At 45.9% G+C, this 15,550-nt stretch overlaps 1 protein-coding gene across 2 annotated transcripts in view; it reads right to left on the reverse strand.

The window, feature by feature from the left end:
- TCEA2 (transcription elongation factor A2) overlaps window positions 1-15,550 on the reverse strand; it is a 991,119-nt gene that overhangs the window by 168,397 nt on the left and 807,172 nt on the right. For both annotated transcript variants that reach the window (XM_069650839.1, XM_069650840.1), the window contains one exon: window positions 903-1,057. In XM_069650839.1, coding sequence (XP_069506940.1) covers window positions 903-1,057 — 155 coding nt within the window. The remainder of the gene's footprint in view (window positions 1-902; window positions 1,058-15,550) is intronic.

The raw sequence follows: 15,550 nt of genomic DNA on the forward strand, positions 1-15,550 counted from the left end.
GCTTGGAGACAGAAAAAGTAGCTAAAAGCATAACAAGCAACCGGCATAACAATTTGCTTTCGCTTCACTTATTCTTTAATTTCGCTTTTCGGTTAAGTCATTCCATTCACCTCCCATGTCCTCCCAAAGTCTCTTCAACTCCGTGTCAGTGCTTTGGTGTGGCTAAAAGGAGATCCAGGCAATATACTTTATCTTTGAGGCAAACGTTTGAACCTCCCAAAAGGAATCCACACAATTAGAGGGTCATTTGACCTTAAGGAAAACTTTAAGGACTTGGTTTTTAAACCCACCAAGCTAGCTTTGCACCATCCCAGCAATCTGCCACTAAGGCATCAGACATACACTTTACACCGTCTACTGGGTCCATTGCTATTTCCCCAGAAATCTCCTATTTTCGAATGCACTAAACACATACAAACTATGCCTCTTGTGCACAGCACGCCAAAGATCCCCTCCCATCACACTTCAAAAACCACAACTTTACAACCAACTTACATAGCTACCCCCTAAGCCAATGAATCCTACCTCCATGGGCTCGCAAGGCTCCCCTCTGGAAACAAACATCTTTGTGTTTTGGAAAAAGGACACCTAGAAAAAACTGCCACACAGAGCCCAGGATACTTCTTGTCTGAATAGATCATCACAATATCAAAGATATCTTGCATTGTCCTTCTCATCCCTCTAACCAAACCGCCTCTCCCTCTGCTGCTGATCAGCAAGAGCACTTGAGATACTGAAAATGGCAGGAGGTGCACAACAGAAATCCTAGTAAAAAAAAAAAAAACATAAAACAGTGCACATTGTGCTACACAAGAAAGTAACATGGCATAACATCAAGGAACACCGTTTTGCAGTCAAAATAGTTTTGAAGCAAAATTTCGATGCAAAGTTGTTCCACTCACTTCAGATGTCATCTGCGCAATACGTGTAGGGGAAATGGTGCCGCATAAAACATTCTTCCTTAACTCTGGGTTTCTCGAGTCCCTTAAGTTTGCAATCCTGCTTCTTACCCTAGTCTTATACTTTTGGTCTGCGATTTTAATTTCTTGAAATATACGTTGGAAAAAGAGTTAAGGAAGTGATAGAATTACAAGGAGCAGTCAATTGCTTCATGTATCGACATTTACCAATGCATTCCTATTGTATTTGATTTAGCACAGAAAATCTCTACTTAACACTCGCCGAAACTCTGCAGGCTTGAGTTTTGTAAGAGGGTTAACCTTTTTCATTAGATTACTTGATTACAACTCTGTTAAATTAACAGTAGTTCAATTGATTGGCATGCATGTTCAGCTACCTGTAGGTTATAGGCTAACTTGGAGGTAGGGCAACTCAGTATTTGTTTTTCATAGTACATTATTAGATCGTCCATATTAATGTAATCTTTCATCACATAGTTAATGACAGTAGGGAGTCTAATGTGTCATATGAAAAGAGTATTCTTTTACAAACAAAATTATGCCCACAAGAAAACCTCGATGTCCTAGATTCAAGCCTCCATGAAATGTTGGTTGCAGAGTGCCATCATGGCCAGACAAGAAGTCCGAGAGCACAATATATAGGCCATTTACAGAAACAAGTTGTCACTTCATGACTTCAGCTCAGATTGTCTTTCCTGTAGCGTAATGTAACTAGTTTTGTATCGTATAGTGCCCTTTTGCCACTATAGGTGCATGACTAACAAGCATTGGCAAAGCTAGTTTTGGCTTTTGATTAGGCATTGTATATAAAAATGTGTCCGGCATTAACATCAGATGCACAGCTACTCGTACCTTTTGTCAGCTATTGGCTACCTATATCCAAGCCCCTGCATCAGCGGCAGGTATGGACATCAAATTCCAAGTACACAAACAATTGGCAGGAAATTCCCCGAGATGTCCAGGAACTCACAAAATTGTGTGCAGACACGCATGGGCACTGTATTGGTGTGTACAGTGGGTGTGTGGGCGTGCATGTGTGTGAGGGAGGGGGTCAGTGTGTTTGTGTGGAGTCCGTGTGCTTGCGTGCAGGTGCAATGTGTTTGGGGATAGTAGTGGGAAAGCAGCAGGGGATGTGTGGAAGCAGTGTTTGTGTTGGGGTGCAGTGTAGGTGGGGTGCAGTGTCTGTGGGGATGTGTGCGGGGAACAGTACATGGCAGGGAACAGTGCATGGTGTGGGGAAGTTGGGGGGATTGTGTGGAGTTCAGTGGTATGTGTGAGGGGTGACCAGATTGAGTGAGATTGGCGTGTTTTGGGGCAGTGTGTGGTGGAAGTGGGTTTGTGTGGGGTCAATGGGAGTAGGAGGGATGTGTGTGTTTATACATAGTTACAATGTGCTTGGGTGTGGGGATAGTGTGTGTTTGTGTGCACATGTGGGGACAGTGTGTTTGTGTGCACATGTAGGGGCAATGTTAGTGTGTATGGGCAATATATGTGTGATGTTGGCCGATGTCTGCTTGGGGGGCAATGTGTCAGGGGCCGGGGGGGGCTCTGTACAGACGCAGGGGTAGTGCGTGGCAAGTGTCTGGCGCAGTGGGTGGGATGTGTTTGAGGGGAGTATGCATGTGCGGGAACAGTGTGTGTGTGGGGGGGGTGATCAGTGTAGGTGGGGGGAGGGGCTGCGTATTTGGGAGCACTGCATGTGTGGAGGCTGCTTGGATGGGAGGAGTTGCAGTGTGTGCTTGTGAGGTCAGTTGTGTGTGAGGGGAGCAGTGTGTGGGGGCATAGTTTGAGGTGGCATTGTGTACCTGTGTGTGGGGGGGGAAGACAGTGGATATGTGGAGGGGCAGTGTTTATGTATGTGATGTAACTGAATCAGCTCACATATGCCTATTTCTCTGGAATCTTTACAGTCCCAGCAGGTGCTAAAGGAAACTCCATCAGTTCAGAAAAAGGCCTAAACAATCCAACCCCACAGAATGAAGGAAATAGGCTAAGCACATTAAAAAAACAACAAACATGACTTTGCCTGCCAGTGCCGGCTTCCAGGAATTGGTCATGAGCAGAAACCTCTAAGAGGGTACCCTATTTCCCCTCCCTAGTGTGAATCAGCTGCAAGTCTCAAACGCTCACCAGCAAGCTTGCGATGTACAGCTGTTTGACAAGAAAAAAAAGAGTCCGAGCAGAGCCGGGAAAGGGTTGAGGGATGTAATATAGGCCTTAGCATGGTCATGGGCAGGGAATGCAAATAAACAAACATCTGCAGGCTGTGTGTCCCACCGCACCTATATCTGATATTCCCATATCAACAGTTTCATTTTTTAATAGGTGGCTATCTCCATCTATCAGTCAAAACCTAAAAAAGGGAGAGGGAGTTATTAGTGGCAGGGAAAGATGCAATACCTGTGGTGCTGGTGGGTGCAGGCCGGAAGCACAGTTCACATGCAAATCTGCATTCTATTTGTTCTGGTGAAGAAACATTCGAGTATGTTATCCACAGGAAGAAGCCATGGTCTAATGGACACCACCACTTTGGGTCTGGTAAGCCGTGGTTGTGGAAGCATGTGAATGGGCTAAAGAAGTGAGCTGAAGTTGTGGTTTGATTACTGCTGATATCCTAATGGCTAGGCCTTTAGCAGATGTCTGTTGGGGGTGGGGGGGGTTGTGTGTATAGTGTTAGGTAGTAGGAGATCTTAGAGGCGAGTCGGGCGAAGGGGGGGGGGGGGGTGATAGTGTAGTAGGACTTACTAGGCAAAACAAACCGGTACCCCAAAGCCCACCTGTCAATCCCCCTCCACCCCCACCACCTTTCTTTCTCTCTCTCAAACAGAGACATATATCCCATGAATAATAATCCTCTGCAAGTTGGCAGATGAGGGAAAGGGGGTAGACTGGAAATTCCAGACCTTTACATGTCTTACCTGCTAAGGATTATGGGACACAAACTTTTGTTCAGAGGATGGGCTGCTTGAAATGGAAGGGCATCAGTCACCCATTTCACTTTACTTCGTATGTGGGTTGGCAGGCTGAGAGATGCTTCAAAACGCACTCTAACAAGTTCAGGTTTGAGCTCCGAGTCCTGCTGCAGCTTTTAACTGTTGAGGGCAGAGACCGGCAGGGAAAGGCATTCGTCAGGCATTGGTCTTGCAAATTTTTCTTTGAGCGCAGGATGCTCCCACTTACACATCACGCCTCGACGCGGAATGCGAGGGGAGGGCAGTGCTAAGGACAAGACTCATTCCTCCTGGACAGGCATGCAACTCCCAGTTGGCCCTGTGCACCGGCTGTTGCAGAAGTGGAGCCATGCTGAATGGGTGATTGCCAGAGACGGTCTATCTGGCTGCCGTGCTAGAGTAGCTGGGTGCCAAGATCATTGAGCTGGCCGGCAACACAGCCTGGGACAACAAGACCCACATAATCCCTAGACACCTGCAGCTTGCCATCCACAACAACGAGGAGCTCAATTAGATGTTAGGCAAAGTCACCATCTGCAGGGTGGTGTCCTGCCCAAGATCCAGGCAGTACCGCTGCCCAAGAAAACCAAGGGCTGGAAGGCAGGGGGGCAAAGCCAGCAAGTACCAGCCCAAGTTACACCATCCTTAAAACCCACTGTCCTTACCAGCATACATCCTTGTTTCTCACAGCGGTCTACTATGCTCTCCCCCACAAACCCCAAACTCTTCTCAGACAGGCTATAATGAAAAATGTATCCCTCCCGCAATTACCCCTGACCCCACAGTTCCCAACCGATGAAGTTTTGACCTAGCACCAGGACTTCGGCTGAGGCCCCTCAGAGATCAAGCACCCCTGAGTGAACCAAGCGTGAAGAAGTGCACCAGCCTGGGTCTGGATTAGTGAGCTGATCCCAGGTGAGCGAAGGGGTCTGGTAGGCAACGGCCCACCCAGAGGCCAATCTGACAGGCTATTAAAGAAGCAAGCCCAAGGCCGACTGAGGAGTGCAGCCTGGGTGAAGAAACGCGCCAGTCAAAGGACGCGTGGCTGGGCATCCTGAACGGGGGCACGGCCTGATGGAAGAACAGTGCACCCAGCGGCCAGACCAGGGAGACCGAAGAAAATGGGGTGGGTGGGCAGTGTGGGTTCAGGGACAGATGGGGTGGGTGGTGAGTAGTATCATCCCAGACGTTATCAGTGGCATGAGCAGGCCCACCAGCTCTGCACAGAGGGCCTGTGGAGTCCACTCCCGACCCGGGGCCTGAGTGGGAAGGAGGCACAGAAATTACCTGGAGCCGGCTGTGGCGTCCAGTGTGGGCTCATCGGAGGAGTGTGGCAGTTTGCCACAGGATCCGCACAGGTGGGCGGGACCTGGGCAGAGCCCAACAAAGGACTTACCCATCCCAGCAAAGGGCAGGGTTTAAAGGAAAGCACTTCAATAATTAACAATTTGAAATGCACCACCATGGAAGAAATATGGGTGGATTAACCCAACAAAATTACGGAAAGCCCAGCAACAGTGGCAATCTGGGGTGTGTGGTAAGTCACATAGGAGGTGGAGACATGTTGGGGTTTAACTTCACTATAATAAAGAAAAGAAATGCCTACCACTAATGGCGGAGGTATGCTAAGAGGTATGCTAACAAAATAATAAAGAAGGTGGTAGTTAGGATGTGTTCGAAATAACTGCCCTAAACCTACTTTATCCTATTGCCTGCCCTACCACTAACAATAACAATACACAATACAATACATAGAACCCTATGGAAGGGTTCTGCTCCTCTCTTGGCTTGGTATGGCAGGCGCTTGACCCCCACCTATTTTGTAGTTCGTTATTTTCCCCTCTTGGGTTTCAGGCTCAGCCTATGAAGATAGTCCAAAAACAAAAAGTATGTTTCTCAGGCATTCCAAGGGGAAGGACTCCTGCCCCCCTCAACAGGCTTGGTCGCAGTTCCAAAAATCAAACAACTGACTTATTGGATGAATCGAGGAAATATCTGACCAACAAGAAGTATCCTCGTGAGATATCGAATTGCTATGTTTCAAAATCAAGGGGAGTTAGTGTCCTCTTTAAGAAGGGACTTATTCTTAAGATTGAGAAAGTGGTGATGGATGGAGAAGGTAGGATACTTTTAGTTGACATTTCTTATAGTGGTAAGGTTATTACAATTGGATGTGTATATGGTCCATGACCTCCAAATAAATTATTCTTTGAGGCTATTACGCAGTTGCTACGTGATACGCAGGGTGACACAATTATAATTGGTGGAAACTTTAATTGTGTTCTTGATCATGCTGTCGATCAATCAGCAGTGTGCAGATTCACGAATTATGGGATCAAGTGGAGAGTTTGGTTTGTTCCTTGAAAGATTCAATCTGGCAGATGCATGGAGGATTATACATTCCTCTAGTAGAGAATACTCATTCGCCAATGCAGGATTCCTTTTCCCGGATTAACTATATATTGATATCTGAGAGAATGGTTGATAAGTTGCTGAGTGCAAACATTAGGGAACGTGAAATTTCTGATCACGCTTTGGTGGATTTAAGGTTGGCAGTAGGTGGAGAAAAATCAAACTTCTTAAGATGGTGCATTAAAGCAGGTATATTAAGAAATGACAATGAAGTAAATCACCTCAAAGCATATATTGAGATGTTTTTCAAGGAAAACATAGGTTCTACAGATATTCAAACTGTGTGGGATAGTTTTAAGGCTGCCATAAGGGGTAAATTAACAGGACCTCATACTGTAGGAGAACGGGGTTACAGAAGATACGCAAGTTAGAGGGGGAGTTAGCTGCTCTTCAAAGGAAATCTGTACCAACAAAAAATACAGAAGATCGCCAAAAGATGTCTTTTACACAGAAAGAACTGAAACAAAACATGATGGCTGAAAGCAAAAGTACTGGGAGAGTGGGGATGAGGGCGGTAGATTACTGGCTAATAGACTGAAAGGGATGATGGAATCATCATTTATAAAAAATATTGAGAATGCACAGGGTGACTGACCTTGTTATTAAGAATGCAGACATTTGCCAATGTTCCATTCTTATTACAAAGCTATTTACATGGAAGATACCTTTCCATTAGAATCAGAACTAGAGACCTTTTTTAGCGAATTGGACCTTCCCAAATTAAACACTGAAGATGCAGAGGCACTAGATGCAAAATTTGAAATAGGAGAGATCTTAAAAGCCATCGAACAACTTGATGTTGGCAAGTCACCAGGATTGAATAGTTTGCCTTCTGAGTTTTATAGATCATTTGGGGATACGCTAGCTCCCATTATGTGTGATCTGTTCAATGATTTAATTTGCATAGGGACCATTTGCCAATCAATGCGGGAAGCCCTTATATAACACGGATTCCGAAACCAGGAAAGGATCAGAAGAAGTGTGGTAATTATAGACCCATCTCTTTACTTAATGTGGATATTCAAATGTTCTCTAAAGTATTAGCGAATAGGTTGGATAAATATATTGGGGGCCCAATACACAAATCGCAAGTAAGATTTATGAGGAATAGGTCTGGGTATGGCAATATCAGGACCATTATTGATATATTGGGATTAGCAAGGGATGTGCTTCATGAAACAGTAATTGTATTCATTGATGCAGAGAAAGCCTTCGAAAGAGTGAATTGGGCTTTTTTGGAGTTCGCGACCCAATAGTTAGGATTTGGGTTTCATTTCTTGTAAGCTATCAGATGTCTTCATGGTGATGTAAATTAAGGGGGGGTCCTGGGAGTCCCTCTGCCAGACATTAGTCCTGGTTACGAGAGACTTACCCAGAGTCTTTAGCTCACTATCTTTCACAGAGAAGAAATATCCCAAACATATCAGTTTTTGTCCTGCCCTGGGGCAGTCCAGCACCGAAATGCTAAGCAATTCTCCTGTGAACAAGAGTACCAACAGAAACCCCAGACACGTGTTTCGGTCTGGTTGGACCTCATCAGTAGGGTGGATCTGTGCCCCTCTAAGAATAGTGAGCAAGGGGTCCACGTCTGGATTCCCCTAGTAACTTAGGGTGAGACTCGAAGTTATTTAAATATGCAAATTAACAAGGGGGGTCCTGGACTCTCGTAACCAGGACTAATATCTGGCAGAGAGACTCCCAGGACACCCCTTGTCAATTTGCATATTTAAGTAACTTTGGGTCTCCCCCTAAGTTACTAGGGGAATCCAGACGTGGACCCCATGCTCACTATTCTTAGAGAGGCACAGCTCCTCCCTACTGATGAGGTCCAACCAGACCGAAACACGTGTCTGGGGATGCTGTTGGTACTCTTGTTCAGAGGAGAATTGCCTAGCATTTTGGTGCTGGACTGCCCCAGGGCAGGACAAAGACTGATATGTTTGGGATATTTCTTCTCTTTGAAAGATAGTGAGCTAAAGACTCTGGGTAAGTCTCTCGTAACCAGGACTAATGTCTGGCAGAGAGACTCCCAGGACCCCCCCCCTTGTCAATTTTCATGGTGATGTGACAGCTAGAATTCGGATGAACAATGAGGCTTCAGCTTAGTTTAAATTGGAGAGGGGTAAGTCTTGTCATATGCTGATGACATGGTATTTATATTTCGAGGGAGGGTAGTAGTGCCCTAAAGAGAGCTTTTGAAAGAGTGGGTAAACTTTCTGGTCACAAAGTAAACTGGGAAAAGTCCGACGTTTTTCCACTTTCAGAGAGATGTATGAGGGGTGATTTTGAGGATTTGAACTGTGTATGGTATGATTTGAAAGTTAAGTATTTAGGGGTCTTCCTCACCAGGGACTTGAAAGGAACTGTTGGGTTAAATGTTGAAATTTTTATTAGTGACCTAATTAGATATATCAGAAAATGGGAGAGTTTGAATCTGGGAATTTGGGTTACGGTTAATGCCCTTATAATGACTTTATTGATAAAAGTGTTATATTTAATCCAATCACTTCCCTTGCCTTTTACTAAGAGATTATTAAAAAGGATTGATAATACATTTCAGAGAATTCTATGGGGCGAGAAGGGGAAAGCCAACATTTCTAAATATATTATGTTGCCTAAAGTATAGGAGGGTGGATTTGGTTACCCGGATCTGGTTAAGTACCATAGGGGTTTTATTTTAAAAAAGGCTGCTCTTTATATGGTATCCACGGATAGTTATGAGCCAATTTGGCTTACAATTGAGAGGGAGGTATTTCGCCCGTCGGAATTGGACAATATTTACTCGATGGAAAGAATTTCATCAAGACGAGTTAGATTGCAAACTATAAATGCAACACGTATGACTCTAGTTTCTTGGTTGATCGATAATAATCAGAATATTTATTTGCATTCCAAGGTTTCAATTTGGGGTAATCCTAGTCTTCAACTGGCAAACAAAACTCTATATTGGAGTAGTTGGATTGTTAAAGGTATTTTAAGGATAGAGGACATTATACAGGATGGACGGATGGTTCCCTTTTTAGAGCTGCAGAGGAAGTTTGGTTTGAGAATGAGGGAGTTGGCTAGGTATAACGAAGTTAAGCTACTTCTCTGTCTAAGGCTAGGAATGTTGAAAGGTTCACTGGGAACTGAACCGGTCTTATGTAAAGTACTGAAATTATTTCCATGTGCAGTATCTACTTACGTCAACCTAATGCCTGCAGAATATACTGTTAAGCCATGGGATAGACTGAAAGAAAAATGAGTTGCAGTGCCCAATTTCGGAAGATGAATGGGGGAAGATACTGCAGGCGAGTTATAGTAGTAAATTGGATTTGAACTTGCACCTAGTGCATCAGAAAATTCTGGGTGGTCTGTATTGGACACCTGTGCGTATGCATGGATTTGGTCTCCTAGGTAATGAGGTATGCTGGGGATGTGGGAAAGAGGGACTATGGTTCACATGATATGCAATTGTTCGAGATCAATGAGTTTCTGGGGGGGATGTGTTAGATCGGTTGGATACAGTATTCTCTATAAGCTTTCCGAGAACACCCTTTTCAACAAATCTTTTATCAGATAGAGGAAGATGTGTGACTGCTAGAAGGTATAGGTGTTGGATTAATAAGGCTTTAATAGTGGCAGTGAAATAAATTTTGCGATGTGGAAAACTAGGAAAAATCTGCAGGTGGAAGTTTGGGTCAATGATGGGCAGTTATCCGATTTTGCAAAGTATATGTATTATAGGAGAAATCGGGAAGAGATTTATTTGGATATCTGGTCGCCCTTTAATGATTTGTATGGTTCATAGAAGTGGGTTTAGTGAATGACATCCGATAGCTGCGTGTTCATGTGGGTTATAACAAATATAAGGAATGCTGGGAGTGGCGTGTGTATGTTTTATGTGGGGTGCTTAGATTTCTTTTTTCTCTTCTCTTTTCTTCTCTCCATGTTTTCTCACTCTTTTTTCTTGGTTTTAGATCTTATAAAAATGTATTAATTGTGTATAGAGGGTTGACGACAATAGAGTATTGGTGTGTTTGTCAATATGCTCATTGAATAATTATAATGTTTTAGGAATTACTCATTTAACTCATTTGTAGTTTGTACTTTCTGTAAATACTAATATTACAACTTTTGAGAATTGTTACCTATTGTTGATCCCGTTATAAGTTTTCAACAAAAAGAAAATCAAACTGCTGTATTCTCTTTACACGTTGTTAGAAGGGAACTCAAACACTTCAAGATTCTCATAAGGTCGCACAGTTATTTCTCAAACTCAAAAATCGTTTCCTGTATGTGATATTTATTATTTTCAAAGTTCCTATTCCTCCCAGCCTCTTGTGGGCTGCTGGCCCTATGCTTATTATACTGGTCTTGCTGCCTCCCGGGGTTCCCATTCTCCAAGCTTCTCCTGGACCGCTTGTCCCCGTTGGCTTCATCTTATTTGCAATGTCTCCTTCAGTGTTTCTGGTTCGTTCAGCCTCTCGTGGGTGGTTGCTACGCCTCACAGGCCGGGAGTGAGCTAAAGAATCTCTAACCCAGTCAAGGGTCGCTTGGAATCCAACCACTTCCCCTTTCTCTGTGCTGACCACTCATCTGCGTGTTGGCTTCTCAAAGGTAAGGAAATTTTAAAGGATGTCTTCATACCAACAATCATGCTTTGTCCTAAACCTACACTACCCTATTGTCTGCCTACCACTAACAATAATGAAACACAAATCAGAATATGAACGTGTTCTGCTTCCCTCTTAGCTTGCAATGGCTGGCACTTGACCCCCAGTACTTTCAGTGGTGTTCCCCTTTTGGGTTCAGTCCCCCAAGTCTCTGTAGATACTCCAAAACAAGTCAAATTGTGTATTCTCTTGACACTCACTTAGAAAGGAGCTCCTCAACCTTTCAGCAGAATTCTCATAACGTCACACTTTTTCCTCCAACTTAAGAACCTTTTCCTGTAGATAATCGCTATTGTTATTCACTTCAAAGCTCCTATTCCTCTCAGCCCCTCGTGGGCTTCTGGCCCTTGCAGGTCGTATGCTTATTATACTGATCTCACCCCCTGCAGGGCTCAGGATTCTGCCAGTTTCTCCTGGGCTGCATCAGAGTTGCAATGCCGCTATACCCTTCAGGACATCTGGTTCATTCAGTCTCTCCTGGGCTGCTTAGCCTTGCCAGCCTTGTGTGAGCGACACTGTTGCTAACCCCTTCAAGGTCACTGGTTCGTACAGCCTCTTCTGGGCTGCTGGGGCTTATCTGATGTATGTAAGCTGCAGTATCTCTAACCCCATCAAGGGTCCCTCTGAGTCCAACGGCCCACTTCCCCTTTCTGCATGCTGGCTGAGCACCTGCGGATTGGCGCATCATTCAGGAAAGGCAGCAGTGACTCTGGTATCTGCAGAGCCTCACACTTGCCAGTTCTCCTGTGGCAGCACATTATCTTCACGCATAGGCATCAGGTTTATCCTGCTATGCCCCTTCCCCCCACTAGGAGAACTTGGATTGTCAAGCAACTTGCCCGCCTGGGCTCAGCTACCTTTTACAAGCTTTGGTATGCCCCCCCCCCCCACAAATCCTATGCCGTCTGGCCTTCTGGTTTGATCCGCCCAGCATCACAGCAAAGGCACGCCTGTACACAGGTTCCTTCAAGCTTCTTGTTACACCTATCCAGGTATTATTCTGCTTCCTTTTATCTTCCCCTGCATAGGGAGAGCAGACACAGAGTCCATAAAGTGGGGTCAACAGCCAAGCCCTTACAGTTAAAGGGCCCTTAGCCTCATAACAAGGTTCACCTCCCATATAACCCATAAGTAATGGAGGTTCCGTCTCAAAGGAGTTATTACATCCTTGTTTAGGACCTCCTTTTCCTCTAAAGGGGGGGCACCCTCAGTGAGATTCTGCTTGTCCTATCCTGTAGGGAGTGTCTTGCATAGCTAGCTCCCTTGCCTATTCCCAAAGGGGGTGGGCTCCCCCTTGAGAAGGGACGAATTTGTTGGATTTGTCACAGCTATATAGCCCAAATCCCAATGCAAGCATCGCCACAGAGGATGTGATGTTTTGGAATATGCTACATGGTAGGATGGGAAAAGGTGTTGAAAGAAGGGGATACCACTTCTCATTCGTCGGTGTCCCACTCCCCAAGGACTCCCCATCCAGGTGATCGTCCCTCACTGGTCCACCCCCAGGAACTGGATCCAATAGCAATGGCCGTGTCCTGGCCACCTGGATGATAGATCCTCAGGGACTAACTAGGGAGACACCGACAGGTTTCTCACAGTATGTGCAAGGAGGCAGGGGACTGTAGATGTTACAGTTACAGCCCTCAAGTGCATGGTAGGCCCAGAGGCAGTGCAGGGGAGACTGATCATGGAGGAGCCTGGTACCCATTATGCTGAATAGAGATGCACCTGTCATATAAATCACATTTATTGCACGAAAGTTGAAGGTGCAAGCTCTGGTCTATTGTGCTCGTACTATTTTGGAAACTAGCTTGCAGATGGTTAATTATATTGTGCTCCTCTGTCAGAGTCTCCAAATGCCACAGAACTGCTCTGGCAAATATCTTTCCCCCAGCATCTAACAGGAAATTGGGCAGTAGATGCTTAGATCATCCCTACCGCCCTTTTTATGAATGGACATGATCTCAGCTTCATGTTGGATTCTAATGCTGCATTAAATAACTTGGTAAAATAAGGTGCCCAAATGGTCAGTTCGGAGAATACAACAAATGGAATGCACTTTCTGCAAGAAAAGGGGAACATCACAAAACCTGGACAAAAAACGACACGTTTCACGCTATACCAACCACTTGATTATGTAGGTTTAAATGAATACAGATAATGGACTACATCTTATGCCGTGGCAGCTCTATGGTAATGTGTGGAGAGTGGCTCCATGTCTCTGACAAGTCGTACTTGGTATAAGCAGTCAGGCATCTTAAAAATGTATGTATCCCATGAATGCTAATGCATAAAACTAGCGTTAATCTCCTTAAGATAGCAAAACATTTCAACCCACACCTAACCAAGCATTCAAGCCGTTCACCATAGACAGTAATACTATCAAGGTTTCAGACTATACCAAAACATTAGGCATTTACCTTGATTGTACCCTATCACTGTCTAGACAAACCAATGCCGTCAGTTCAGCTTCCGCTTATGTATGCAAACTTATTACTGCATCCTGGCCTTTCCCGTCTACTGCCAACTGTACCATACTGGCCAGAACTCTTATGTCAAAGATTGACTACTGTAATGCCCTGTACCTGGGGACGAGTCAACAAAACTTAAACTGCAGATTACACAGAACAATGCCATTAGGGCAGCCCTTAACTTTGCCAGGGGGCAGCGTATCTCTGATACAAGACGTAACCTACGTTGGCTCTCATTTGCACAAAGAATCTCCTTGAAAACACTTGCCCTCACCCACAAGCGCATAGCCAACCAGGCACCCAACTATCTAGCAAGCCGTTTCACCCCCCCCCCCCCACACAGCCTCCAGACCCCCAAAATCAGCCCAAACAAACTGCCTGGTCTTCCCCAGGTTTAAATTGCAGACAGCAGGTGGGTCCAGCTTCCCAGTTTTAGCCAACAAACTCTGGAATACTCTTCCCAACTTGCTGAGATCGGAACCCTCCTACCATTCCTTCAAACGCAAACTCATACCTGCTTATTCCTAACTATTCTCTCCACAGATGCTCTTGTGCACTATTATGTTTTGTATATATCCTGGATTTTAGGCATATTTGTACCCCTATGTGGTATTCCTGTGACTTATCCTTACCTTGCTGTGTAAGGAACAAGTTACCTACCTGTAACTGTTATTCTTCAGCATGGGTCTGGCAAGGATTCACATGCTCATGAATATTCCCCGTCATCAGGCTGGGGAAGTAACTTGTTCCTTCTCCAGCATGGGGTCTGGCATGGATTCACATGAATACAAGAATACATAGCAGTAGACATGCAATCACGGGAGGTGGCAAGGCTCAACATTAAGCATATCATCAACTCAACATTAAGCATCTCTTACCTCCTCGCCAGGCCCACCTTCAGGAGAACAGGTTGCGCAGCACTGCTTGGCCGACTCTGGACTCATCCCTGGAATCCCGGTCGACGCAGTAGAATCTCGTGAAGGTGTGCATCGACCTCCACGTAGCAACCCTGCAGATGTCCAGCAGGGGCACACCAGATAGGAACACTGTGGTAGCAGCGATCGCTCTGGTCGAATGGGCTCTCGGACGGCCGGGCAACGGTCAGTTTCCAACCGGTGACAGTGCATGATGCAGCCGCAGAGCCACCTGGAAATGGAAGCCTTCGAGAGGGCCTTCCCTTGGTTCACAGGTCCAAAGTTCACAAACAGCTGTGATGTCTTCCGAAAACTTTGTGCGGTCGACGTAGAACATCAGCGCTCTAGCTACATCCAGCGAGTGCAAAGTCCTCTCGGCCGGCAACAAAGGCGACGGGAAGAAAACAGGTAACACCAAGGGCTCGTTGAGATGGAAGTCCGACAGCACCTTGGGCATGAAGGAGGGGTGCGTCCTCAGCACTACCCTCGTCTCGTGGAAAGTCAGGTATGGAGGTTTACAGGAGAAGGCCTGGATCTCTCCCACTCGTCGTGCAGAGGTGATGGCCACAAGAAATGCTGTCTTCCACGACAGGAACTTCAACGGTGCAGAATGTAGAGGCTCGAATGGCAGTCCCATGAGCCTAGTCAGCACCACGTTGAGCTCCCACACCGGGGCAAGAGCCTTCACCGGTGGGAACGATCTGAACAGTCCCTTCATGAATTCCTTCACCAGGCGATGGGACCACAGGGATGAGCACCCCGGAGTTCTGGTGTGGAGGGAGATAGCCGCCAGATGGATTTTGATGAAGGTATGGGCCAGCCCCACCTTGGCCAATGACAAATACGGCAGCACCTGAGGGGCTGTAATCCGCAGAGGGTTAATCTTCTGTGTGCCGCACCAGACAGAAAACCTCTTCCACTTATGTCCGTATTACTTGAAAGTTGAGGACGCCCTGGCCTTTGCAAGAACCTCCTCGCAGTCCGCCAGGATATCGTACCCTCCAAACTCTAGTGCTGCAGAAGCCAGGCCTACAAGTTCAGCGACACTGGGTCGCGATGGAGGATGGCGCCTCCTTCTCTGGTGAGGAGATCCGCGTCCGTCGGCAGCTTGACTGGGGGAGGACGCTGACAATTCCAGAAGGTCCAGGAACTAGATCTGTCTCGGCCACGCCGGAGCGACAAGGATCATCCTGCATCGCTTGAGTTGGTTGATGAGTCGCAGCAGCA

This window comes from Ambystoma mexicanum, chromosome 3p (assembly GCF_040938575.1).
Source record: "Ambystoma mexicanum isolate Mex_15411 chromosome 3p, UKY_AmexF1_1, whole genome shotgun sequence".
NCBI classification, from domain to species: domain Eukaryota; kingdom Metazoa; phylum Chordata; class Amphibia; order Caudata; family Ambystomatidae; genus Ambystoma; species Ambystoma mexicanum.